Source organism: Pyxicephalus adspersus, chromosome 6, assembly GCF_032062135.1.
Source record: "Pyxicephalus adspersus chromosome 6, UCB_Pads_2.0, whole genome shotgun sequence".
NCBI lineage: Eukaryota > Metazoa > Chordata > Amphibia > Anura > Pyxicephalidae > Pyxicephalus > Pyxicephalus adspersus.
In genome coordinates this window covers 3,102,429-3,129,977 of record NC_092863.1, presented here as the reverse complement: position 1 = coordinate 3,129,977, position 27,549 = coordinate 3,102,429, and the positions used below count along the sequence as shown (strand labels likewise).

At 41.0% G+C, this 27,549-nt stretch overlaps 1 protein-coding gene and 1 long non-coding RNA gene across 9 annotated transcripts in view; one reads left to right on the top strand and one right to left on the bottom strand.

Moving 5' to 3' along the window:
• Nucleotides 1-27,549, top strand: part of NFATC2 (nuclear factor of activated T cells 2) — a 121,977-nt gene that overhangs the window by 70,719 nt on the left and 23,709 nt on the right. For 5 of the 7 annotated variants that reach the window (XM_072414164.1, XM_072414162.1, XM_072414158.1 and 2 more), the window contains exon 10: nt 16,513-20,160. The exons of 1 other annotated variant lie outside the window; for it this stretch is intronic. In XM_072414164.1, the coding sequence (XP_072270265.1) occupies nt 16,513-16,568 (56 nt within the window). In that variant the 3' untranslated portion in view covers nt 16,569-20,160. Of the gene's footprint in view, nt 1-11,783; nt 11,872-16,512; nt 20,161-27,549 lie in introns of those variants that run through there. One more of the 7 variants, XM_072414161.1, reaches the window with a different exon arrangement.
• LOC140332910 (uncharacterized) lies at nt 130-15,760 on the bottom strand. 2 transcript variants are annotated; one of them, XR_011921248.1, is made up of 5 exons: nt 15,628-15,760; nt 13,443-13,565; nt 9,072-9,150; nt 8,423-8,684; nt 130-3,757 (listed from the first exon to the last, which is right to left on the bottom strand). It is a non-coding gene; the product is annotated as an uncharacterized lncRNA (long non-coding RNA). The 2 variants fall into 2 exon arrangements; XR_011921249.1 differs by lacking the exon at nt 9,072-9,150.

Sequence of the window (27,549 nt, the reverse complement as noted above, 5' to 3'; positions counted from 1 at the left end):
ATTTATAATGAAGTCTGGTGTAAATTTCAAAATGTGCAGGAAACAATTTTAGATTAAGCATATGTAGTCATGTAGTGTAGAGCATTTTACTCGGAAGCCCTTTTATTTCCTGTAGTTATCATGATCCATATCCAGACTAGATGAAACAACAGCACTTTTAAAGCCCCCCCTTACACACATAAACCTTAATTCTTGGTCACCAGGGACACATACAATTATTTACAATGATAAAAAAATAAAACATAACTTTATTAAAAAGTTTACAAGTTTCTATTTAAAGAGTTACTGCTAAAGATTCAAAATATTTATTTTTGATTTGTAATATTATTTTATATAGCACTGCCAATATATATATATATATATACCAATGTGAAATAAAATTGATAATATAAATGACATTAAAATCGTTTTACCCCAAACTCGATGCAGCTTGCCCTCCACCCATGACTTATGGAAATATCACTTTCGGGTGGTATAGGCTTTTAATGTACTTTAGCGTGTGAGATTCGAGCCCGATATAGACTTCCTACCCACCATGGCTCGTAACAGAAACCACAATGGCAACCAACACAACATTTTTATTTGTCTTGAACAACTTCGTAACATTCTGGTGAGCTGACAGGCTTGAAATTTTTCACACCTTAAAATGTTTAATAAGCCTTTAGCTTTGTGGTTTCAGAGGAATATACGCCGTACACACAAACCGTAGTAGATGCCAAGTCTCAGGCTGCCCACTTAAACCGAGAACTCTCATTTGGGGAACAGAATTTAACTATTAGCCCTCCATTACCAACTGCCACCATATTGGGGGGGGTCTGCAAACCGATCATTACAGAATCCAAACTGTTAAAACTCCAGCATTGTAATAGAGGACGTTGCCATTCTCTGGCACGCAGCTCAGAACAGTTGAAAAAATGTCTACGATGAAATTTCTCATTTTTAGTGGTTTTGGGATCCATTTCCAACACCAGGATTGGTCTGTGCCATCAGTGGAAAAACTGCGCTGTTCACTCCTCTAACTAATATTTCCTGAGTTCTGTTCATTTCTTAGGGGGTGGTGGGTTAAGGTGAGGTTTTCTCCAAAAATGTATTCAGAAAGATATATAGGTGCCATGGTGCTGATACTCTGTAGTGGCTGGCATTGTTGTGAGGGGGAAATTTTAAGGAGCCATCTATCCATTATATATTACTATGGAACCCATTTGTGAGGTCTGTCCCCTGTTCTTTCTTTCCCCTTCTTTCCTGTTCATTTTTATAGCTCTCAGCTTTGGATTTCAAATGCAAATACATTTGTAAAATACTTAGCTGCGCTTTATTAGTATTCTGATTCTTTTGTTTGCTTGGTTTGCATTATGGCCACTTTACATGGGGTTTTCTGAAAATCTGAGCACCTTGTCAGATCTTTATTTGTATTTTATCTTTTATTCCGGAAGTTTCCAATCCAATGAGAGGCCGCCATTAATGTGCAGACATTGATTTGAGGAAGCCCACAGAAATCTAGCAAAGCATTCTCAAACATAATTGTCAGGGAATCTAATTAGATGTCCAAAGCTGTAAAGCTTTTAATCAATTATTCTGGTTGTGTTTTGGATTTGAGGAGGTGAGAAGTTTATCAGATCGTGTTCCAAGGAATCAGTGACAAAGGATCCCCCTCCAATGTTATATGTTGCTGCAAAAGCAAAGGATCAAAATCCAACCTGTCAGATACCTTTGAATAGAGATTAGTGTTTGTATCCCTCATGATTTCTCTTAGTATTACAACTAGCTGTTTGTGTTTATTCTTTTCAGTCATTTATACTTTTTAGCATGTGGATTTGTGGCACAGCAGGCCTGCACGGCATGCATACTACATAGAGAATTTCCCTAGTTGGCTTCTCTATAATCAACAGCATAACATTCAGAGTTATGAAATGAAGCCTTTTCACACCCTACAAAGTTCCAAAATTGAAAGGTGTCACCATCTGTAAATCTGGGAACAGTTCTGAATAACTTGGTGCTGCCATCTCTCCTCCCATTACATTGCTTTGTTGTTCTTGATGCCCACTTGTATACATCTGCCCATGCCATACTGCTCAGCTGCAGCATTGTGTGTTTGGACAAATTCATATAATAAAAGCTCAGAACTGCCGAATGGAAAAATTGACCCAGTTCCCAAGTACTATGTTCAGAAACAAGTGACCTCTGCAAGGAATCTGACCAATCACTATACACCAACTTCATCACTATACACCAACTTCAGTAAAAACTTTCTTTAGTATTGGAGTTTAGACGGAGGGTTAGAACATTGGTTGGGGTATATTAGTGTCCCTCTTCAAGATTTGCCCCTCTCTTCATATTTCCTAGCCATTAGGACAGGAAGCATTGGGTTATTCGCTCCAACCAAGACACAGACAGCAATAAATACCTTTATTATAACATGTAATCAGTTTAATAAAGTCCTACGTGTCTTCAGTGAAAAGGTGAAACCAGACATCCTGTGCATTAGGACATAATACAAGGAGTGATAGGGAAACAAGATCAATAAAGTGGGGACACAGCCAAAGGTCCAACTTTTATCTACTTGAATACCTGGATGAAGAAAAGTTTCATCTGTTATACACATCATTTCAGATTAAAACGTTTGTATTGGAAATGTTGCTGGATGATATTGTACATGAGGTAGAAGCCATTCCCTTCTATAAACATTTGAAATGTTAGTTTACAGAACAATGCCAAAGGAAAGCAGCAAGGGTAAACATGTACGCCGCACTAAAGGTATTTTAAGGTAAGCAGCAGATCCCGGTTTACATTTACACCTCAGTATCAAACATGTTATCTTCATCTGAAACCCTGGAGGAAGGAAACCCATGACAGCCTCTTCCTGCTTGTTAAATATGATGTCTGCAAAAAAGTTTGCATGGTGAAAGCTAAAGATTTTAAAAAAAAAATATAAAATATGTGTCCATCTCCCCTAGGCATTGTTAGAAATGTCCTGGCAGTGTTCTCCCATCCTGTGGGGCAGGTGGACACACCAATTGTATACAATCACACCATTCATGGGATTTGTTTTCTTTGGGGGTTTCCCTGTCACTATTAAAATCTGACTAGTTTGTTCTAGGAGCCGTCTGTATTATGGGGGAGCAATTGTTATTATTATCCAATAATTATGTTTAGTCTGTGGTATCAAAATTACTGCTCCCCTATGAATCTATTTTCCTAACCCAACGGATTCTTATTTTAGTTTTTGATTAGAAAAAGCCGTCTCTGTTCCCCTCTCCTTCTCTCCATCCTTCTCTCCCCACCCTTGCTATAACACTCGGCTCAGGGAGCTCTTCCTGCACATAAAATATGACAGTGATGAAGTTTTGCTATGGTAGATGCAACTGTATCCAGGGAGTCCCCCGTCTGTGGCACCCACACAAAAATGCCCTGGCATTCTGACAAACCAGGAAATGAATTGTCTTCACAAAACAGCGCGCTCCGCTGCACTGCCTGGATATACAGAATTTGTTATGATAGCAAAACAAGTTCTATGGAAACCATTGTAAAAGTGTGAGACGGCTGCTCAGGAGAGTTGGGGAAAGCCTTTTCTTTCTGTGTTATCCTTGGCTTTCGTCGGCTTTCATTTCAGAGAGATGGGGGGGCTGGATTTGGAAGAACCTCCTTATTTTCCACATCACACAGCATGCCAACCTGGCACAAGGTGGCCTCTTTTCCAGCTTCTCCCTTCCAAACATGTTAGGTCTCCTAAAGATAGTCCTGTCAGTGGCTGCAAGGCCTGGAAAATATGAAACATGACGGATTAAAGACTGTGTAACTGGGTTTCCCTCTATAAACAGCTGCTAACAAACTCCTAGAATTTGTGTGAAGTTCATCTGCTCAGATTCAGGCCTTCGGTAGCGGCTGGGTAGAGCTCCTGGCGCCCAGTTTTAACCATTCCCTGACTAATATTACATATAAATGGGAGAAGGTCACACGTCCCCTCATATCCAGGAGCAAGATGGGAGAATAGATAGGAGCGGGTATAAGGCGGCAAGGTCACCCTGGGCCGAATGGGCCATTTCCACATCAGTACCCTGAATTTACCAATAGCAATGCAAGCTAATGACTTGATGCCTGAGTTTTAGCTGAACCTGAGAGGACAGAAATATGGAAGCCCCCATTGCTGATTTGTGTCTGGAGTTGTCACGCTTGTCAGTAACTTGTTCATATCTCTGAGGGGATCACAGCCTCACAATGTCATTTATACCCGTTTGTTTATTTTTATACCATACTGGTGCTTTGCAGATTGCTGACTCCATCAGTATAGATATAATCAGAGGTGCGGTGATTGTGCTGGATCTGTGTAGTTCTAGCCGGCTTTATATTACCGGGAGAGTGATGTACATTTGAAGATGTTGAGATTAGTTGCTAATATAGACATCTGTTGTTAATGTGAAAATGCAGGTATTAGGCATTCTTTTTTCATTTATACATTTTTGTAGCATATTAGGCTCATTTCAGACTTGAAAATAACTGCAACGTTTTACGGCGGGCTTCACCGCGCTCGCAGGCATCCGAATAGGAGCGATTGGGAAGCATTTTGTGCATGTGGTTGTAGTGGGGTTGCAGCGCCGTTCCTAGAAGAAACGTGCAGCTTTTGCTTATGTATTTTCGGCACTAGAAAGCCAAGGGCAACACTTGCAAATGCAATAACTGTTTGCTGCAGTTTGCCACCCTGGGGCAGTTGCTATATGCAGTTTTCAACCACAAGCCTGAAAGGGGCCATAATGAAGGTCAAAATGAAAACACAGATAAGACTGAGTCCAGTGAACTATCTCAAAGTACAGCATTGGGGTATATGTCAGAGTTATCTAAATGTAAAATATTAGTGTGTGACTATGGGAGGACATTAGAGTGTCAGCCCCGGTGATACAGAGACTGATGGGATTGCTTTGGTGTTCTCTGTACAGCACTGCGGTATATGTCAGAAGCTCATGAAATGATTGATTAGTCTCAGAGTTTGTGCTTTATGATTTGTGATTCTTTCTGACTTTCTGGTATGTGCATGGCAGGCGTACATGGGCAGAGCTTACCTGTCTAGCATTTCTTTCTATTTAGGAGTGGCAGCTTGAATACCCCCGGCCTGAGGGCTTTAATTCATACTTTTATATATAAATAGACACTTACAGGGGAGGCCAGGAATAGCTTCACAGCGGAACGTGCTCATAAAATTGCTTATATAACTACATGTACTGACTTGGCTTTGTTATGCCAGTGTTTATACCTGACTGAGGAGCCTCTGGCACTATAGCACCTGTGGAGCAGCAGAGAATGCTGGGATATGTTGTACATACAAAGATGGTAAATGTACCCAAGGTATGGATGAAAAGAAATTACTTTAAAAGTCAGAATTTGTAGGACTTCTCTTTGTTTCTTGGTATGGTTTTATTAAAAATAAGTAAATACTAAGCACACTAAACAACAGTGTGTAGTGGCAATACACTGAGAGAACCGGGATCACAATACTGGCTGCACAGTATAAACTTTTGGCTAGTTAGTTAGTTCCCTTCTCTTCATGTAGGTGTTGGCCCGGAGTTGTTTTTTTCATGGTGTGTGTAAACTGCGTATTTAAATAAGTCTAGAGAACCAATCCAGCTGTTTCTGCACTTCATACCACTCAACAAGTTCAGGAGGGGAATAAAAACATTTCATATGAATAAAGCCAGCCAATTTAGTTTCTCCCATCGGTTCGCACCTGTTAGTGAACGAGCCTGCCATGTGTTTATAGGTGTATCCCTCGCCCTTGCTGTTTGTCCTTCTGTTACGGGTGGACATTTTGACCGGGGGGACCGGTACGTGAGCTGATAACCCAGCCGCTACCTGTTCTGGAAAACAGGATATGTAGATAATGCGAGGCCAAGAGGTACACAGGATTCCCCAGGCTGCTGCTCGGTCCAAGCCCCACATCGCTGCAGCTGTTCCAGCTAGCATGAGAAAGAGGGAATTACAGGAACCGATACTGAGCCTTGCACAGTGCCACAGGCCTGGTTCCCATGTGTAAAATGCCAGCTCTTAATCTGGGAACAGAGGGCAGCTGGTACAACACAATGGTTTGCTGGAAATAGTTCAGCACTTTCCATTTGTGAAAGGGAATACATGCCACTGTTGCCTATTAGGGTTGTGATATGTTTGTATACTTGTTCCCCTCTTTGGTGTGCTAAGTATTTGCTGTGTTTGTGGGTTGCTAAGGGCATGTGTGGTCCCCAACACTCTACAATCTGTTGTAGGAGCATTGATGTCGCCAGAAACTCAAACACCCCAGTGTCCTGCTGCAGCCTGTAGCACGCCTCTCCGTCTCTGACTGTCTCTTGTTGTGTGTATGCAGTCCCTTGACAGTCTGGTTCTAGCATTGTACACAGTGAATACCAATGGATGTCCCCTGGGGATGTCCCCCTTATTTATAGTCCCTATTCTTTATAAGTTGGCCACCATTGAAGGAGGGCAGAATTCATAGGGATTCCGTTGCTTTGGTTTGCTCGGCTCTTCCCTTTGCTCCCATTGTCCTGATGCTGGAAGACAGTCAATAGTTCCAACATAATGAGAGCACAGAGAGTCGGGGGAGCCGATCCTTACAGGTTGGCTGCAAAGTATTTTGCTGCATTGATGGCTTGTTGGCTTCCACATGTTGGGTGCACATTATTACATGTGTGGTGCACAGAGATAGATTTGTCATCATTTGTGGCATTTTGTGTCATTCTAACTTTTACTGTATGAATCATGAAAAAGATTCACATACATCCGATGTGTGAAGTGGTTTTCACCTGGGGAAAGTACCTTCTGTATATGGTTGGCACTGCTCTTGAGAAAGAGTCGTTCTACAGTCCCTTATGGACATCACATTGCACCGGGCAATGTAACAATATAACAAGCACCTTTCTGGGCCAGTTTTTATTTGCACTGAAGAACTAAAATCCATCTGTAATCACTTTTTGGTGTTACTCCCCACCCTGCAGAAGGCAACATCCTAGAATGTTCCCTAGCTCAACTTGTATCGGATGATGGACTGCAGGCACTCCTCCTTCACATGTGTAATGGTACAGGGGTGACGGAGTTCCCCCTGTGCTCTGGTTCCTTCCAAACACCCCGTGAATTTGTAAAACCGAACCCACTGATTTCATTATTTCACTTCTCTTCTTCAGTCCTTTTGCCTTTGGTGGGTTCTAGGAACTCCAACTACACAGCAGTTTTGGTTAAGTTCCTGTCAGCAGATTTTAGTTGTCATCTGCACCTTCAGTTTATCCCGGGGGCCACATGAAGTGCAGGGAAAGTCCGTGTTGTCTTGTCGTGTCACACCCTCCCACTCGTATGATAAAACTCAGACTATTGCTCTATTTTCTGAATATCACGTTCCTTGATAGGAAATGCTACAGAAAGTTTACTGCACCTCAGGAAGTGACACTTGTAGCGGGCATGTCAAATCATGGTTGGGGTGTTGATGACAAGGGTAACTTTTACTTTCTGGTCTTATAACAGCTCATAATGGACAACCTACGGCTGGTGGAGACTTAACACTGATAAAAGCATAATTTCTTACCTGGATTATGTTTTTGTGTTTTGGTCAGGAATCTTTTATTTAGTGATAAACATAGGCCAGATAATTGTAATATTATAGCCATCGGTGTGATGATTGGTGGGTTCCATTCGGGGATATGTTGGGTTAAAATCAAAGTGTAAGTACTGACCATCCAGTTTTTTTTTAGTTTTGGGTAGAGTAATGCCAGATTTTGTTTGTTGTTATATGTTTTCCCCGGGAGAGATTTCCCTTCACTTCTTGTTTTAAAGACAAAGTGAGAAGTCTCTCCAAGAGGAGGGGAAAATATCCTAACTGTACATTGACGAAGGAGAAATGTTTTAGAGAAGTCTTGCCAAGTCCTTCACATAGGAAACTTTAGCAGTTCATAGTTGTTTAGATCTGTCAGCCGTACAAACACTAACTTGTCACCCAAGACAATCACAGTCTTGTGCAATGAAAATCTAGTGTCTGTGTACAGCTTTATCGCTGTGCCTTAGATCACAATGCCCTTTCAACAGATTGCTAAATAATTATCTCCACTTTGAGCAAGGTATAATTTTAAGGAGTTTTTAGTGCGGTAAGTGTCCCTAGTTTATAGTGTATATCTGAGGTTAGTAGTTATTTTGTATTAGATACATTACTCTTCTCCTCATGCTGGGAAGATGGCAATAGTAAGGAGTGACCAATCACCAGTGATCATTACTTTTCCCAGTAGCCAGTGGGGGCAATTAGTGCCCAGATAGATGAGGTTGGCAAATATCTGGAATTTTCAAGTGGAGGGCTGATGGAGGGTGGTGAGTAATCCAACCTGTGAGTCTAGGGCCTAGGCAGGTCATGCCTTTATGGAAGGAGTCTACTCACGGGTACTGGTCAGTATTGGTCACTCACCTGAAGGGAAGAAATCTACCCACTGGTACTACAGGACAGGATTTGGCAGTGGTGATCAGAGACTGGGACTGTTGATAGTAGGCCACCATCCAGTAAAGTGGGAGAACTAGTGGTCATGCATGGGCATTAGAGAAACCTGACTGATTACAGCTTTGGTAGAAGACTGTCTTGCACACCTTTCTTTTCTCTGGTTGTTTTGCGTCGTTCAATAAAACCTTGGATTATACTCATGGAGTGAGCTTGTATGAGTTTCTTGCCCCACCTGCAGAAAAAAATGAAAAACTCTGACATTCCGATACACATTTATTTATTTCATACACATTTCATTTATTTCATTTTTTTATTTTCATTTTATTTAAAATACTACCAGTACAGACACATACAGAGAACCCATCACAGTTTATCACCTATTCTGAAAAATAATTAGAGACTTCTTTACTATAAAGTCTGAATCATCCTCTAAGAAGTTGGTTCTGCTATAAGGATCATAAACTCCACCATGACTCCTGGTTGTTGATTCCCCCGGTCCGATCTCACAATGAAAGGTTTTCAGTGACATCAACAACTTGACTCAACCTGAAATGAGTCCAAAACCAGGCTGCAAGCAGCTGAAATCCAACATCTTATATATGAGATCGTATTCACAAACCTTGCAACGTGGAGGACTCCATTGGTCTATTGGCTGTCTTCTAAACTCTCATGCCAGAGCAAAGCTTTGAGTGAAAAACCTAGAAATGAAAACCTACAATATCATCAGCCATAGCAAAACACATTAAACCTTCATTAAACCAATAAGTAATTAGTCTGATACAACTCCACATTTGCTTCATTTATTGGCTGAATTTTTATTAGTCTTCTCTTGGGAAATTTGCTGTTTAAGGGGCTTGCTGCTAAATCCCCATAACAAAGATTTGTTCTGGCATGTGGGTTTAGCAGCTCGCCATTGGACTGATGGTGTCCTCCTGGTTGTAGGTTCAAATATGGCTTCTTATCTTTAATTTGTAATCAGTGATCACTATTCACATCCTAAGCCATGAGTGAGACCCCTGTCACTCACCTAGCTGGTTGGTGCATTGGTTAGGCAGCCAGCCCTGGGACTGCAATGCTTATAAAGTTGTGAGTTCAATTCTTGGTTTATTTTTTTAAAGTTCAGGCAACATTACACTCCTGAAATAGAAGAACGAACACATGAGATTTGGAACGGAGGCAAGTAGCTCAGTGGATAAGAGCGTTGACCCAGGGTGCCATAGACATGGGTTCAAATCCACAAAAGTGCTGTAGTCTTCAGTGCAAATTGCCAAAAGCACTGTAGGTTCCAAGGGCGTACCCATGTAAAGCGCTGTACACCCCAAGGGCAAGTTGACAAAAGCGCTGTACACCCCAAGGGCAAGTTGACAAAAGCGCTGTATACCACAAGTGCGATAACCATGGCAGTGCTCTAGTCCTGCGAGTGCAAGTCCATGGGAGCACAGTAGACCGAGCTCAAATTGCTGAGTGAAAGCTTGGAGGCCATGGACAACCCACCAGTCCGCTCCAGTCCCAGGCCCCCACAGGCCTGTAACATATGTGGGCATCACATTAGGTTGTGGACCCCCCACCTCTTTCGGTCCATGGTCTGTGATCACTGCAACAAATATAATTAGAATGGGCTGTCTTACCGGGGCAGCCCATTCAAAAAGTGGGACTTAGGTTTTTATTTTTGCCTCACCCCATATATATATATATATATATATATATATATATATATATATATACACACCACCCAGGTACTGTACTGTACTGTACTTGAACCCCCCAGTGGTGGGATGAAGTAATGGGTCTGAAACATTTCCCACTACCCCATTCCACCAACAGGGGGCTCAAGCACTGCACAGCACCTGGGACACACAAGGCTTTCCTCCAGTGGGATTTGAACTCAAGGCCTTCATCAGAACAACCAGCACTCTTAACCTCTGAGCTACAGCCTCTGCTCACCCAATAAACTGCTCGTTCTTCTATTTCAGGAGTGGGAAGAATTCACAAGAAAAAAAAAATTGACTAAGCATAATATTAGGCTGCAATATATTCACAATCACAGAAACAACTAAACTTCTAAATAAGTATTAAACACATTTGCAGATCACTGATATAAAGACTTTAGCTAAGAATTCACCAACACAAAGCCAGAACTTCTAAACATATTTATCTCCAAGCATTCACTATTCAGATTGTGGGTCTGTCACAACTTATCTTACAAATTGGTTAACTGAGATACAATAAAATCTAACACACTAACCGCTAGGGGAAACTGGCACAACCACCAAAGGTCCTGGCAACCTAATCCTTGATAAATTGTCCAGGAATAAAAGTGGGGAGAAATCTTTCAGTAGGGACACTTATTCCTTTTATAACTCTCTTGATTTCCTTTATTCAGTAAAGATTTTATACTCACTTTCAGTTCACTCTACAGAACAGGAAGTGTAGAGGAATGAAGTATTAATCCCCCATTTCAGTTATACTTTAAATACAGGTGAAATGTTGCATTGCCTCTCTGATTTACAGTAGGAATACAGACACATGTGACAAGAGTCTAACCCATTGCAAAATAATTAAATGGTTTTAGCTAGGGTTATGCATTCTTCATTTTATATTTTACCCAGTGATCATTTTATTCCCTAAAACATTCACTTTGCCTTTACAATTCTTTATAGACAGAACTCATCCAACTTAAAATCATTGAAATGAAAAATCTTTTATCAATAAAGTGATTCCAGTCTAATAATTTACAATGGGAAGGACTGGTGTGCAGCTCAATATCTGTAATTGAGGTGTTTTATATCTTCATGCCTGGGGGTTGTTTTAAATTAAATGTCTTTCCTCATTTTTTAATGTTGGATAGATGTCCTGAGTGCCCTTGGATAAGGTTAGGACTGCCGTGGCAGCTAATCACCATGAAATGACCATGATCACCAGGCTGGTAACTACTGGATGATTCCCAATGTATTGCATATAGCCGGATAGGCAGGGAAGTTACACCAGCAGTCCTGGTATTCACCAAAGTGTGAGCTCCCGTGTATTCAAACCAGTGCTTTCCTAACATAATCTACACATTTGTAGTGTGCCCATTATTGTGTCATTGGGGTGCCGAGTGCAAACTGTTCAGAACCCTGAGATATGGATCCCTTCAAACTCCTCTCACATATTATATTTGATGGTAACACCTAATCAGTATTTGTTTTTTGGTATTGTGTAATTACTCGCTTGAAGTTTGGTCCAATTATATATAATGACTTTTGGCACTCAGAAATTGAAAGTTGCTGTGGATTTTTTATTTTTTCTATATACTGGAAACTGAAAATTGGTTTTTGCAAATCTTTTTCAGAACTGATAGATACAAACCTTAGCTGGATACAAAACATTATATGAGGCCGAGGGCCACAGCTCTGTGAGGCAAGAATTGAAAGTTAAAGGTAACTCATTTTACTACCTCTATTCCTGGCAGCTTCTCACATTTCTGATGCCACCTCTCTGCACTTTATTTTTCTGTTTCACTCTGAATTCACCTGACAGGCTGGGTCGGGGCGCTCACACCTTGCCTAGTTTCTGTACATCTTTCTCTGTCCTTATGGAGCATGCATGACCTTCTCAGTTTGGGCAAATGTCTCCTAGCCGGGCTGAAATGCACTTGTTTCTAATGACTCTGCTAATTGTATTAGAGTGCATGTAAAGCCAAAACTTCTTTCTGTAAGTTTGAAATATAGTATGTGTGGGACTATGTTATAGTATAGATATGATGACTTCTTTGTTAGGTTTTTTGTTTCTGTGTCCTGTTAAAAAGTTTCCTTTTACTTCCTGTACCAAACACACAGCAGGAAGCAAGAGGACATCTCTTCACATCTAGAATAATAAAATATCTCCTCTTATCCAAACAGGGAGACCTGAAAGATTACCTCTGGTGACAAATCATCATTGTCTGTCTAGGTAACAATGACCCCTAGGAAAAACAAGGTGAATCTTTCCTAGAAAACCTGACAGATCTTTACTTGTGTTATTCACCTGTTAAGGTTTGGTAACATGACAGGCTCGCTGTGAAGTTTGTAAGAAATGGACAAATAGTGAAAAGCCATGGAAGGCAATCTGACCAAAATCCGTCAGATCTTTTCCTACATAATAAGATTATTTGTTTATATCAGTAATGTAAATGCTTAGGGAAGAGAATCCAATATCCCCTAACATCCATTCAGCCGCCTTGGGAGGTATTACATTAATATTACTTAATAAAATTATTATCGCTCTGTATAGAAACACTGAGAAGTCCCATACTGAGGCACCAGCTGTTCCCCGTTAAGTAGAAATCTATTTTTGGGGTGAGATTTCCATCTCTACACAATAACTGAACAGGGACCCCTCTATGTTAGTATTAAATGTTATTTGCCTAATGAATTGTGTTGGTGATTTGGAAGTTTAGTAACTTCTTTTTATGAGGCCAGCCCCCGCCATCATCCTTCTTCACGTCATTTGTACACAGACGGCCCATCTCCTCCCAGTATGAGCTCCTGTCTCAGCAATTGGATCACCGACTAACCGTTTTCGGTTCATTTTCTACCTCCAGATTCATTTGTGCTATAAAGCTCTGAGGGCTGCATATAAATACACTGCACACATTGTGCCTCTTGTAAATAAGCTCTCCCTTTGTTTATCCATTGACACGCCGGCTACTTGGAGGTGCCATTCCAAAGGTTCTTTTTAAGAGGCTTGGCAGCACCTGTTGGCTCAGGAAACAGACTATTGCCAAACAGTGGCCCATTCAGCTGGAAAATAGATTTTAATATACTTTTACAACTTCTCTACAAAGGCCGACTCAATACCGAGTGATCTTACAATAAAACGCTGCTTTATTTTACATGTGGCGTGTCAGGAAATTAGTACCTTAAAGGCTAAGTCACATATTAAAGCCAAACTGGAGAGTTAATAAGCAAACATAAAACAAGTCAGATTACCAACAATGACATATCCTGCAGAAACAGAACAGAGAGATTACCTGAGAAAATGTGATTTACTTAGGGTTGGCGCTTCATATCCATAAAGCGGCCTGGTCACTTCCTTACAATTAGTGTTCATGAAAACAAATTTGAATTCTACAAAAAGAGAAATGAGGATGTTCCTGGAGATAAAAGATCAGATTAGTTTTTTTCCTTGGGATGTTTTTTGTGCAGTTTTGTAGAAAAATATATCTGTCCAAAATGTTCTCTACACAATATATTCTTCCAGGTGGCATTGAGGTAGACAGTGGTATTTTATTATAAAAAATCCTAAGGTAGTTCTGTGATTATTCTGCCTCCCCTGACCCGCCTGAGACTGCAATGTATGTACGTCATTAGATAAAGATATTTAAATATAATTATATACACATAGGGGGTATACTCATTGCCCACATAGACCAGGTAGAGCATTCTTCCATATCCAGGTGTAGCGGGTAATTCCCAGGAGAAGCTACTGGAAGGTAAGTACTTGTGTTACAAGATAAGAGTCTACAAGGCTAAGGCTGGACTTTACGTAGCAGCGGTATCCATGTTTTTTTACCCTTGCTGGTACTATCTGCAGGTGGGACTCCAGGTAAGGACTTACCTCTATGGTTAGGTAAAGTCCAGGTCACACTTGCAGATAAGACTAGCGAGAGTTAAAGAGCAAAACACTGCATCAGAGACTGCAGACATACTGGAGGGAATTGTGGTCAGAGACTGGGGACAGGCTATATAAGTTTAGTACAGATCACCATTATTAGCCCTTTATAAATCAATGCTCTCACTGACACTATAGACGGCTGGGGAACATAGAACATGCATAGGGTAACAAAGGGCCACAGGTTGGACAGCAGGGCCCCATATAGTAAAGTGACCCTGTCCAGTGTTCACTTGTGTGACAAATTAATTAACACGGTCAGATTTATGTATTTATGATAATCTTGTCAGGGCTGGTTAGGAATATTGCTTACATCTTGTATTTGGAAAGACTTGAAAAGGTCAGAAAATGAGAAGCGTCTCTAATAAAATGTCACGAATACAGATGTTGTGTCTGTGTACATCTCCATCAGACAATTAGGTGTTATTGCATAGATTCCGGCGTGTTATTAGCTCGGAGTATTTGTGACCAGAGATGGGATGTGACACAAATCAGAGGATGTGACACACAGAACCCACTTTATTCTACCTGTTACTATATTCAGACGCTCATTGTTTCCACCTAATACTCCTCTCACTTCCTGGGTATTCAAATTAGGAAGTAATATGTGAACCGCAGCCTCTAATTATAGATATGCTCTGCTCACTGAATGATGAGGAAATAACCTACACTTTGTTCATTGATCTATTGTCATCAGCAAACACAGGACAAATATCAGAGACGGCACAACTAAACATTCTGAGAAGTTTAATGTGCGGTCAGGAAAATGGGTGTCATGTATTGGGGGGGGGGGGGGAGTGATTACTGCAGTGTTTGGTGGAGTTTATGTAGACATATAATTCAGATTTCAGGTTGACACCTGTCAGGCCTCGACCACCTGTACAGGTATTCCCAACATTGAGTTGCTGAGATTTTTACAAGGGGTTGGGACTCTTTCTCTTTCATGTGTCAGTGCTGGGCAAATCACAAGGAGCCAGCACTACCACAGGAAGCGAGTCACATACAAGTAAAACTTTTGGTTTCCGGGCATGTACAAATGAAAGTTTCACATTATTTACCACTGCTACTAATGCACGAATCAGTGACAGGTTAGCTTTACATATCTAGTAAGACTGGATTGAATTGACACAACTGCAGGTAAATCCCAATGTATGTGACCATTTGTATTGAGGGAAATGAGAACGGCTATAGATACTGGATTCTTGGAGCCAATAGCTGGGCCTGTACTGCAAAGCACATTGGATGAGCAGACAGGAAACTAGCGATAGCACGCTATCGTACTTATAGCACCACGATGCGTACTTATTTATATCACTTTAGTGTCACTTTAACAAAAAGTTCCATATTGTGGAATGTTTAGAATTGTGACAATGCCTGCTTACCCTCCCCACATGACACAAAGACCTCCAATCACTGTGCGTGCTGTGCTATGTACATACCATGTGTCATATATGTCATGCTGGACACGGCACACAACTAGATTGTTCTGTATGGTACTAGCACAGGTTAGCTTTATACCAGTATGTCATGTTTTATATCCGCACCTGTAATCTGCTCACTGGATGCCACATTCTTCTGCAACTTTCTTCCAGATTTTACAGCATCTGAAATAGATTTAATTCATTAGAAAATGTTCTTCTGCTTTCTGGAAAAGAGAGAAAATGAAAGCAAAGTATGATTAGTCATTGTGAGCAACACACAGGTTGTTGTTCATCCTAAGAATTAGCTTTACTGTAACAATGTAATTTCCCTTGTACCCGGGGTAATATGTGTAGCAGTTTCAGGTTTGCACTAAAGCAGACCCGTCATCTGGATGTACTTCCTTGTGCTGATACAGGTCACGGCGTCATCTAATTTTAGTGACCGGTCCACTTTTAGTTTACCCGGCTCATGTCATGCTTCTTCTCAGCATTGTGGAGCTGCTAAAGAGAATTATGTTATTTTGGGGTCTTGCTCAGTAATTTTTAGGCTGTAAGGCAGAATGCTGATTGTTAGCAATGGCTCTGCACAAAGTTCTGCACAGTGGGTGCAAGTTTGTACCAGGAATCCAGAAACTGACAGTCCTGTAAAGTGTTACTGGAAATCCCCAGCTGCTACACGTTCAGGGTTTTGTTTCTCCTCTTCTTTCCTTTGTAGACAAAATACCGTATTTCTGGCTTTCCCCTGTTCACCTTCTCTACGTCCATGTAGTAATAGTAAAGCAGAATATAAATACGATGTGCAGCCGGCTCTCTCCATCACATACAGGTTCTGGGTAGGAAATGTAATAAATTAATCCGTGTACACTTCACAGAGTTCTGACAGCAAACGGAAAGCCATTCTTATGTTAAACATAAATATAAAATCTGCTTCCATTTCCTCCCAGCTTCCAGATTTCTCTGTTTATTTCATGTGGAATAATTGTACTTTCCCCCTTCTTTTGTCCGCAGTGAATGAAATTATCAGGAAGGAGTTTTCTGGCCTGCCTGCTAGGAATCAAACATAGAAGAATCTGGCAGACATCTTTTATAGAACCGCTTCCTTCTCAACCTGCGAGACCCTTCACGCCACCTTCTGTTTCCTCCGCGACTCCGCCACACATTGCGCTTCTGTAAACATCAAAGCTGTAAGAGCCATTGTCCTTTCATAATAAATGTATCGCAGAGGCCGCCAAGAAAAATCCATACAATCGCTATACATCAGCCGCCTGCTTTAAAGGTTGACGAATGATCTGAAACTTCTGAGAGCCAGAACAATCGCCACTTCATATGACAAGTGCTAGGAAACACAAGTATGTGCTGGATATACACAATCCCTGGCTTAGGACATCCCGGGATCAGCTCCCTGGCCTAATGGACATTTATTATACAAGGTGGCAGCTTGACACATTCCACCCCTAGTTGGTGCACTGGTTGTATTACTGGTTGCTATAACCGGGGAATATTCTCAGTTCTATATTGCTGATTGAGAGATTTGAGCTGCATTATGCCTTAATATCTTGGTGCAGCCATGTTATCTGATTATAAAGAAATTTCACTGCCCGTCTAACATATCCTTCTCTCTATATAGCACCTTACCTGCCCCTGCCGTATACCGAAGTAATATCCTATAACGCATCCATAGAAGACAATCAGATCAATATATTTTACTTCAGATATATTCTATACATATATTTCTATTGTCTTTTGTATAGAACATTTGTGGCATTTAAAACAGGGATTCTTCAGAGCTGGTCCGGTATCCCCCTGACTATGTACAGCCCCATCCCCCCATATAATGGCTCCCCCTTCCCTATCCTATGATCCCTGGTATATGAGGTCTCAAGGAGATCTTCTGTCAGCAACTGTAAATATTTATTGCAGAATATGTTATTTATTGTGTCTAATCAAATGTTTAGAATGATATGAATTTAACTAATTTGCTTGTTTTATAAATATATATAGAACTGGCCTTTGTATATTTCTGTGGTATATAATGCTTTAAATAAGAGTTTATAGGAGGAGCGCCTCCTGCAGGTCCCAGGGACCGCTTATATATCATTAGGGCAGAGCCTGCATTTAATTCCCCTCCCATAGATATAAAGGAGCCTCGGGTCAAGATGAAGTTCATTTAGGTTCTACAAGAACCAATCAGAAATGTGGTTTTATCACAGCATGTGTCTGATTGGTTGATCATCCACCTCTTATTCATTTTAATGGAGAATATAGAACAAGTCAGTGCCCCATCTATATTAGACAGTTACCAGGATAAACTGACCTGGCCATGCTAAATCCGTGTCCTATACATTGCAATACAAACACCACTTCAGGAAATCTGCTGTCCTGGTCTGATCTTCTCACTTCATGGCACCGATAACCCCGATTTCAAGAATTGCCCAGTAATTGCTTTAAATGCCTGTGACAGCTGAAATCTTACAGAGCTGCATATTACCCGCAGCTCTGAATATCTATAATTCCACCCACATGATGCAGCTGTACAAATACATCATTATGGAGGAGCAATTAACACCAAGCCAAAATGTGTCAGGCTCGAGAAACAGGATGGAAGCGTAATCTGCCGAAAACTGGGATATATTACCAGCATTACAAGAGCAAACCAGAGCAATGTGAGGCAGGTATCAGCATTCCTCCACATACTCCGAGATACATGAGATAAAGGTTCTGATATCTGATTCAAGACCTTCTCTCACCCCACACTAAATTATATACACATTCATTTCCCATAAAATTGCCAGCGAGTTTTTGGAAGATTGTTAACCCAGGATAAAAGTTTGCTGACAGAAATCAGAACTGTGAGACTTCCATTCATATTTGTTATTAATCGACTGTAAATAAAACAGCCTAACAGAGGGAAGTGTCAGAAAGGGAAATGTTTATATATACAATCATATTTACCAAGAACTATGCCTTTCCTACCTAACTAACCATTTCCATTTATATCAGCTGGGCTCTGGGAACGCCAAAAAGTCATTAAACGTTTAAAAGACATTGTACAATCCAATTGTAGCCAGCTTTAGATACAAGGTGTCAATAATAATAATAATTACCAGTTACAGGGACTGGACTGAATGACCTGATTGCATGTCACTGCTGTGTCCTTGCAGACTGATCTCCATGCTACTAATAGCAGAGTTTTTCTTTAGCTGCCACTACAGGAGGCTCCCCACTGTCAGCGAGGCCTTAATGTGTTTACCTAGAGAGAGAGAGATGTTCTCACTATGCCTGGACGGCAGACATGTTTGCACATGAGGAAGCTGTTTTCACCACCGTGCCTTCCTGTCATTGTACCAAAGAATCTCATATCACATTGTGCACAGCCCCTGATCTATTTTCCATCTACGTAATACGGTATCGTGCAGGCGGCTCAGGAATGTGTTGTGTGTGCTGCTCTCTGGCTTGTAGTCCAGATGCTGCAGGATCAGACAGACTGTCACCTCCTCTATATGTGATAATAAAACAATGATGACAGGTACTCTTCCTACAAGCTCCTGTCTTCACCCCCACTATCATATGTCCAGAGGAGATTTATTAATTGGTCACCATGGGGAGCAGTACTATTATGCCTTGTATTCCTAGCAGATCTGTGTCCCCCAGCCATTGGATAATGCATCCATTTATTTCTTGCTACTTCCCAGGTATGAAGATTGTTCAGTGATGAAGTGCGGAACATTTACAACCAATCCTCACTTCTCACCCAATTCATCGAGTTGATTTTTATCCCTACAGAACTCACAAATGTTTATTATTCCTGTGTGGTGTCTCCTAGAATTCCTTGTCACCTCTAGGTTTAAAATCACATCATGCAAAGGTTATTTGACTCAGGGATTGTACACAAATCGGACAATGAAGCCTCCTTCCATAGCACTCACCCTCCAGAGGTGACTTTTATTTGACCAAAGTACAGCAGAAACTCACCAAAGAAATCCATCTGATACAATGCTATTGTAGTACAGCCACAGATGCCGTCCTATTGTTTTATATATAATATGATGCTACAACCTGTAATGTGTGTGCAATATGTGAGATAAGTCAGAATTATGTCCCTATCAAAGTCAGCAAGAAATCCTCCCACTGATAGAGGTTTTATTCCTCTCTGTGTAGAATTATGCTATAATGGCTCCTGGCATGGAATGCAATGTCTATTTCTCATGGGGTCATCATGTACAGTAATCTTATCAGACAAACCACGTATGCCTTATACTATGTGTAGATTGTAAGCTCTTTGCAGCAGAGATATTGAACGTTGTACATATCTTCCCCCAGATAGAGAATTCTCAGATCTGGCCCAGGTCACAGCTAAATCTTATCACAATGTTTTCTCATATTTAATGTTCCCGCATTCAGCGAGCATTAAGACATACGACATATTCCATCATACGGCACAACTATACGGACCAAAGAATCTCTCCTTCATTGTACAGGGGGCAATAAACAGTTTGCACTTTCACCCCCTTCTGTATCTGTATGAGATGAATGTACAATGTCTCATTATAACATCCTGTATGATATTCTGCCGCCTTGCAATACAGCTTGATAAAGTTCTCAAAACGTAACATAGCATGTTTTTTACATAAATACATTTTATATTCTGTATCTCTATCCCCCGTGTCTGTCTCTTTATTTTCAAGTCATTGTAAATCGAAAACTGCGATGGGCGTATTTGCAGCAATAACACTAATTGGTCACCAAAGAGTCCTGATTGGTTGATGTGGAATATTGGAGGTTGCCTGCTGGACCAATCAGTGTATGTGCCCTCGCTGCAACGTCTGCACAGTGTGATTGTAAAAAGATGAACATAGAGAATAATGATGGAGAGACTGTAGGGGTTTATTAGTCAAAGCGAATGGCTTTAAGGGCATTACAAGTGCCATGCAAGCCTACATCACCACACAGAAGTGAAGAGGTTGTGAGGAGAAAGAAAAGATTGTGGTAATAACTGTACTGTAATTATTTAGGTATTGAAGTGACTTGGCATACAGTAACTAGAATATTCATATAGAGAATTCAGAGGGGTTCCTCAATATTTCAGTGAAGGTGTCTGTTATAAAATGCATGTTCCTATTAATCTTCCCCTGACCCCGACACCTCCTACATCCCACTACTCAGCAAACACAATTCCGCACTATACTTCCAGTACGACATCCATTTAGGAAATGTTTTGGTCTCCTATTTGCAGGCGATTTTATCTGCGGTATGAATGACACTTTTCTGGGTTTTATCTATTGACTCCATAACATCTGAGTCATCAGAACTGACAGTAATGCAGGAAGCACCATCTGTGTCAATACAGAACGAGCTGACCACTCACCAAACCACGGATAGAACTAAAACCCGGCTGTGTGTTATCTATCGATCTCTTCGGTAAATATGTCAGGAACTCTGCTAATAAAACATACGAGATGAATTCCAGGTAGCCAACAAACATTGCACATGTCAGTTGTATGGAATGGTGACACGAACATGCATCCTTGCTTTGGTCATGCGTGCGTGTATATAAATCCCGGCTGAGGATTATAAGAATGATATTCATGATCCATGTTTTACATATAAAAGATTGATCTCAGGATCTGTTGGTATAGGGGTATCTGATAAGGTTGCAGAATGATCATACACAGATCAGGCCATTTCCAATCACATAATGTAGCCAAGAAAACACATTCCTTAAAAATTATATAAACCCTAACAATAAACTTTCCTTTGCTCCCATTTTGTTTTGTAATATATCCCTGAAAGTGTTTTGTCTTCTTTGTTACAACATTTCAAAGCATCAAACAACTCATGTCTTCATACACAATGATTTAGGATAGTTTGTTCCTGCACTGCTCCGCCATTGTTTCCAGTATACACACAGTGTTATCTTGAAGATAATGAAGTTACCAGCACTGCGTATATAGAAGAATGAAGGTAATTCTCATCTAACTCTGCTCAGTTATATTTACAAAACTTTCCAGCAAATATCTCACACCACCACCAGAAAAATCCAACTGCTCCCTGTATCTCATACATAAAAGAACAGACTTTTCTTCTGAACATATCAGATGGAAATGTGATCAGAAGCAATCAATCACCAGGTCAAAGCATTTATAACTATCTCCGAATTACTGCCAGGAGCTGAGGGCCCAGTGGAGGCCGAGGCAGTTCAGGTACAACCTAAATTCTGCAGTAAATCAGGGAAATAGGGGAATGCTATTGCCTGTCACTTCACCAGGGACCATACACGTGTTATTGTCTGATAGGAATAGACTGGTACAAACAATGCAAACGGGGCTTCTCTCCACATACCGTGATTCCTATTAATATCACTCAAATAGATTGGGAGAAGACAATGTCTTGTCTTGGGCCCTGTTCCTCTTTAATCCATCTTTTTGGTGAAACCCATAATCTAACCAATAATAAAGATAAATAGGAGATCAGAGTCCTTTCTTTATACAGTGGTACCTTGGTATAAGTCCTAATCCGTTCCCGATCCTTGGATTTATACCAAACAAATTTTTCCCATAAGAAATAAAAGGAAAATGATTAATCCGTTCCCATGAAAATAAATCCTAGTGTTATTGGCATATTATACATTGATGGGGCTGTATAAAATAATTTAAACACTGCTTAATACTAAAATACATAAATACAAAAGCAATTAGATGAAATAAATGAAAATGTAACCTCCCTTTACCTTGCTGAGAAGAGTTGAGTGCCTACTAGGATGGTGCTGAGAAGGAGGAGACGTTCTGTAATTCACAGAGTTATAGCACGGGGTTGTTCACTGAATGGTAGCAACTGGCGTACTGACGCTCGTGGGCAGTCGGGGCTTTGTCTCGAGAGATGTAAATAAGGGCAGCGCGCGGTGTTATGACTCATTTTGACCCATACAAGATCTAGCACAAAGGTTCTATACCAAGCAAAGGTTGTATGCCAAACAAAATTTTTTTTGTCCAAACAGGACCCATACTAAATTGGACTTATTCCAGAGCGGACTTATACCGAGGTACAACACTCACTGCCCAGTTCTGCTCCAAGGGAAGTGTCCCCGGATCCTTCAACACGTGATCAATGCCCTTGGACTAATATTATGACCAACCACTAGACTGAGGAAGACGTTCATGTCTTTTAATAATGCTTGCATATTGTAAATTGTAATATTTATACAAGTTGGATATGGAGATAATTTTTATGGCACCTCTATACCAAACCTGTGCTGATAGGAACACAAAGGCAGCAATCCCTGACCTCCATCTTTACTCGCTGCCTTGAACTCATATTACTCCTCTGGATTCAATCTAAATTCGATCTCATCTCTGGCTTATAAACAAACTGGTGCTTCTGTAATAAGGAGACAGAAATGTACTGAATACACAGAATCTACACGATCGGGTTTCTGTTTCTTTGAATTAAAGTACAACTTATAGAATTGGATTTATTAGAATCTTGAAAAAAATTAACCAATTTTGGACATAAAAGTGTCTGAAGGAAGATTTATGTGAGGTTCCCACAACAAGTAATTTGGGCAGAGCAGTATGAGTGAACTGGAATCCCCGCAAAGCACAATAATATTAGTTACTATTACTGTTGTTATGTGGGTGTGAAGGAGATTTTATCCATGTGCACAATGACATGTTATAATTATTTTGGTGCAGTACTGCCCTCTGTGGGAACATATGAGAAGCACACAAATGTACTAACCTCCAAAACTACTAATTTGGGACGCTGGAAATCAGCATAGGAAAACAAACTCTCCCATCCTGTCACATCACTGATTTTTGTAACAAGCACAGGGAGCTAACATAGAACATAAATCCACAACTACACTTCACATAGAGTCTGTGACGGATTACATGAGACAAGGACGCTCTTTATCAATGAAGGTGAATGGCAGAAAGAATCTTTCTTTCTGTGGTGAAATTATTTCTAATTAATCAATCAGCTACAGAGATTATCTGAAGGTGGCCATAAGTAAGGTTCCCTAGAGGAAAAGAACTGAATGAATACAGACTAATAGGGCCTGGCAGGTCAATGTTTGGATCAATGGCTGTTCTCTGGGGGGGGGGGGGGGGGGGGGGGGGGGGGGGGGGGGGGGGGGGGGGGGGGGGGGGGGGGGGGGGGGGTCTCTGGGGGGGGGGGGGTGTAGAGTTTATTTTTTTGGATCATGTTGGAAATGTTGGTTAGTTGCCTGTATGCCCCAAACAGTTTCTGTGCCATAGAGCACCCATGCAGAGAAAGTTTACATGACATTCTAGATGGCACAAAGGCTCTTCAAAGACATGCAAGAGTTAAACTAATGCTGGCAAGATTGCAGAAATGTCCGCAGAATGGTGACAACGCTGCTGCTTCATACAGAGCATTTCCAGTCTATTTGGCACCCTATTAGCGGAAATGCCAGGATAAGACATTTGTCATTCATATTATTAGGAAAGAAGAAAGAAGAGGGTTTGGTGTGTGAGATTTCCTTATCACTTGTATACTTGTTACTCAGCCCGCCCAATTATTTGTATAGGAAGACCAACACACCACATTCACAGACATGTAGGCTAATGCTGCGCTTGTAAAAGCAACTTTGGGATGTCATAGAGAATGAATGATGCACCAACACCTCTCATGTGTGTACCCGCGCCTTACCTATACCTGCGTTCCTGTATGGGTGCTGATGGAATGCACCAGGGGGGAAGAGCCCAAAATCATTATCAGCTGAATAGAACACTGGAGAATTTCCACTCTGTTCTTGTTCCAGGTACAACTTACTCCATGTCAGTGACAACATTCACCTGATGCCCATAGAGGACGCCTGACAGGGGTTCCAGGTCTTCATCATTCTACTCAAACTAGAAAAATAAATTTGTTCTTTAGGTACACCTTAAAATTTCACAATGACTTCTACACAGTCAGCAATACTTCATTCAATCTTTACAGGTGACAGGTTTGCTTTAGGGAACGTCCATCACATTCATTGATGACATTGGACTCCCCAGGGCTATTTCGTGCCCTGATAATGGAGTTCTATCTGTGAAGGACATAGTGTAATAAATATGTGACTCCTTTTTGACCCGGCACATCCGCAGTGGTTTTGCAGAACTCCATATTCATGAGGGGGACACACCGACACTTATATATAGCCCAGGAACTTATTAACCTCATTTTCATCACATTCCTCCCCTGCGAACATATTTATTGGTTGCTCAGAGACCCCTCGTGCGGATTGAGTTGCAAGCAAACAGGCTGTGTCTATTTGTGTATGTAGACAAAGATTCATTGTGACAGAGCGAGGGGGTGAGTCAATACTCGCTGTGTCCGGGTGGTGTCCAGCTGTAGACACTCAACACAGAAATGTCAAGGAAACCACTGGAAGCGAAGGCTGTGCTTAGGCCAGCAGATGCAGCGATGGACCCCAGACACCGAAATTATGCTTCCCCGTCACCTGGCAACCAGCTGTGCGCTGAACTGAAAGCGTTTTGCTTTTTGTGAATGAAATCTATGAATGAATATGGCTGTCTGCTGCTTCTTGCAGAAAATCATACATAGAAATATCAATAAAAGCTGCATCGGTGCCAAAAAGATTCAGCATGGTATATGGTCATTCTGCTCAGCCAGTTCTGTGATTCACATAGCCCCTGACTGATGCTATGGCCTAGAAAAGGGGTCGGCAAACTTTTTGGACTACTGGGCCATTTCAAGACGTCAAGAAGGCACACTAGGCCAAAAGAAACAAGGTGTCCAAGGAAAGGTTTTTACCATTTGTGACTGCAAGCGAGCAGCCTTAGTCTTCCGCAGTGTAGTCTCTGTACGTGTGCGCGTGCTTGGCATCAAAATGCCCCTTGAGATTCAACAGCTTGAAAGTGCTGTTGGTGTCGTTGCACACACAGGGCTTTGTTGCCACGTTGGAGGAAGAATAATTCGTCAGTCCATTCGGGGTTGAAGATACGACATTCCAGGTCAACCTTCTGGAAATTGGTAGCTGCGCATTGCTTCTGCTCTTTAGGCATAGTAATTGGAAATACTGTGTGGGAACTCGATGATATCGCGGGAACTCGTGATAAGGCAACAATTCAATTAGTCCGGATCCAACAATAAATAACTAGGGGGGCGTTAGGCCAGACTGGAATACTGGCTAGGCCGGAGTTTGCCTAGAAGGTGACAGCATGGTTTACTATTGCAGGATAGCCAATTCTTATTCAGCTCTTTCTTTACTGAAAATATCGGTGTAGATTCACCTCCTATCACTCCTATATGCAATGCTCCTTGTTAGCACATAGGACTACGGGGCAATGCAAAAGGATTATACAATATTACATCCAGATACTTACACTGCAGTTTTGCATAATATTTTGTCTCTCTTTTTCTGGCCTAACGTTAATCCTTGGTGAGCCCACGCTGTGATTGGATCATGTGGATGAGATCCAGGCTCACCCTGCATTGTCTTCTTATGGTTCTAATCACAGCGCACTGTAATATAATCACATTATTCAATGATGAGTACAGAAGAAAATCAAACTTCAGTCATGGGAAAGAAAACTCAACCCTCAGCCTGTCAAAACAGAAAATAAAACCTTCTGTTCACCCCAAATCTCACGAGGGTGGAATAATCCAATAAGAGGCAAGATGAATAATACGAGTTGTTAGAGCACATTACATTTGTATTCATACCGCAGATTGTTCACTGTAATAGCAGCAAGGATGGGGGGGACTTCAGCAGCAAACAAATGGATTTAATGGATTGATAGAAATAAAATGACATTTTGGAAGCCACATATTAGCCAGAACCTTGTAAGACAAACACAAAACAGACAGCGACAAATGGAAACCAAGCCGAATTACTCTGGTGGGTGAACACATTGCCTTCTAATATTAAAGGGACACTGAACCTAAAAATAAAACAGTCTATGGTGAAATTTATAGATAAACACAACAAATGCACAGATATTATATTATATTTTGTCACAAATAAATTATATCCAAGTACATGAACATACATACATACAAAGACGGGCGAAGGAAAAGATCTTGAAGGAATGGAGATGGGTGTAATGGGCACCCAAAAAGGAAAGTATATTGTTGTGATAAACCTAATTCTTCCAACTGTGTGAACAAGTGAAAGACAAGTGAAAGTGTCAGAAGGGAAAAATAGACCTCAAGTCTGGGGTTGGTGGATTTCCGGGTGCCGTCATGAAAGATGTAAAGACGCTTCCACATCGGAGACTCATAATGGAAGGGTGGTGAAGAAGGTTCAAGGCCTAAGCAGCTTGTCTATGAACCGCTCTAATGAACAAGCACTGTGGACAATGCATATTCCTAAACTCGTGGATCCTGGGGGTATGCATTGAAGATGTATTATCCGACACATGTTTACACCTACTGCATCTATTCTAGGGGAACCTTTTGGTAACGAAGCATCAAAGTGTTCTTTCTTACCTTCACTATCACAGTATGACCAGTATATTATGACAAATTCCATTGATAAAAGCCACCCTGTGCTCTGCACATCTGCCCTGAAGAAGAAGGCCGTTTGTAATCACACAAACCTGATGTTACTTTTACCGATTTGTCAAGAAATGGATTTTAGGTGGACATCTTCTGAATATCTTTGCAGCTCCTATGCCTCGACACACAGACCTAGGATAACATAAGAACCTCCATGTTGCGGGATCACAGCAAATTCTACACAATCTACACATATGTGTTTAAGTAGAATGAAAACATATTTCAATGTTGTGCATAATTTTTATCATATTAAATAATGCTACATGTTCCATTTTCATTGAATGTTTCTCTGATTAATGACTTCTTTGGTTATAGCTCATTACATGTTTGGCTCATGACAAATACATATTTTCGGAATGAGTAGTAAAGGCAGTAAATGCCCCATTAAGAGACGCAGCAAATATTCTGCTGGCAGGCAAACTACAAAGTGTCTATTATGTGACTATTGCATCTTGGGGACAATGAGGCACAGTGCCTGCGCAATGACACTAACTGGATGTACTGTCACACTGACATTAGGTC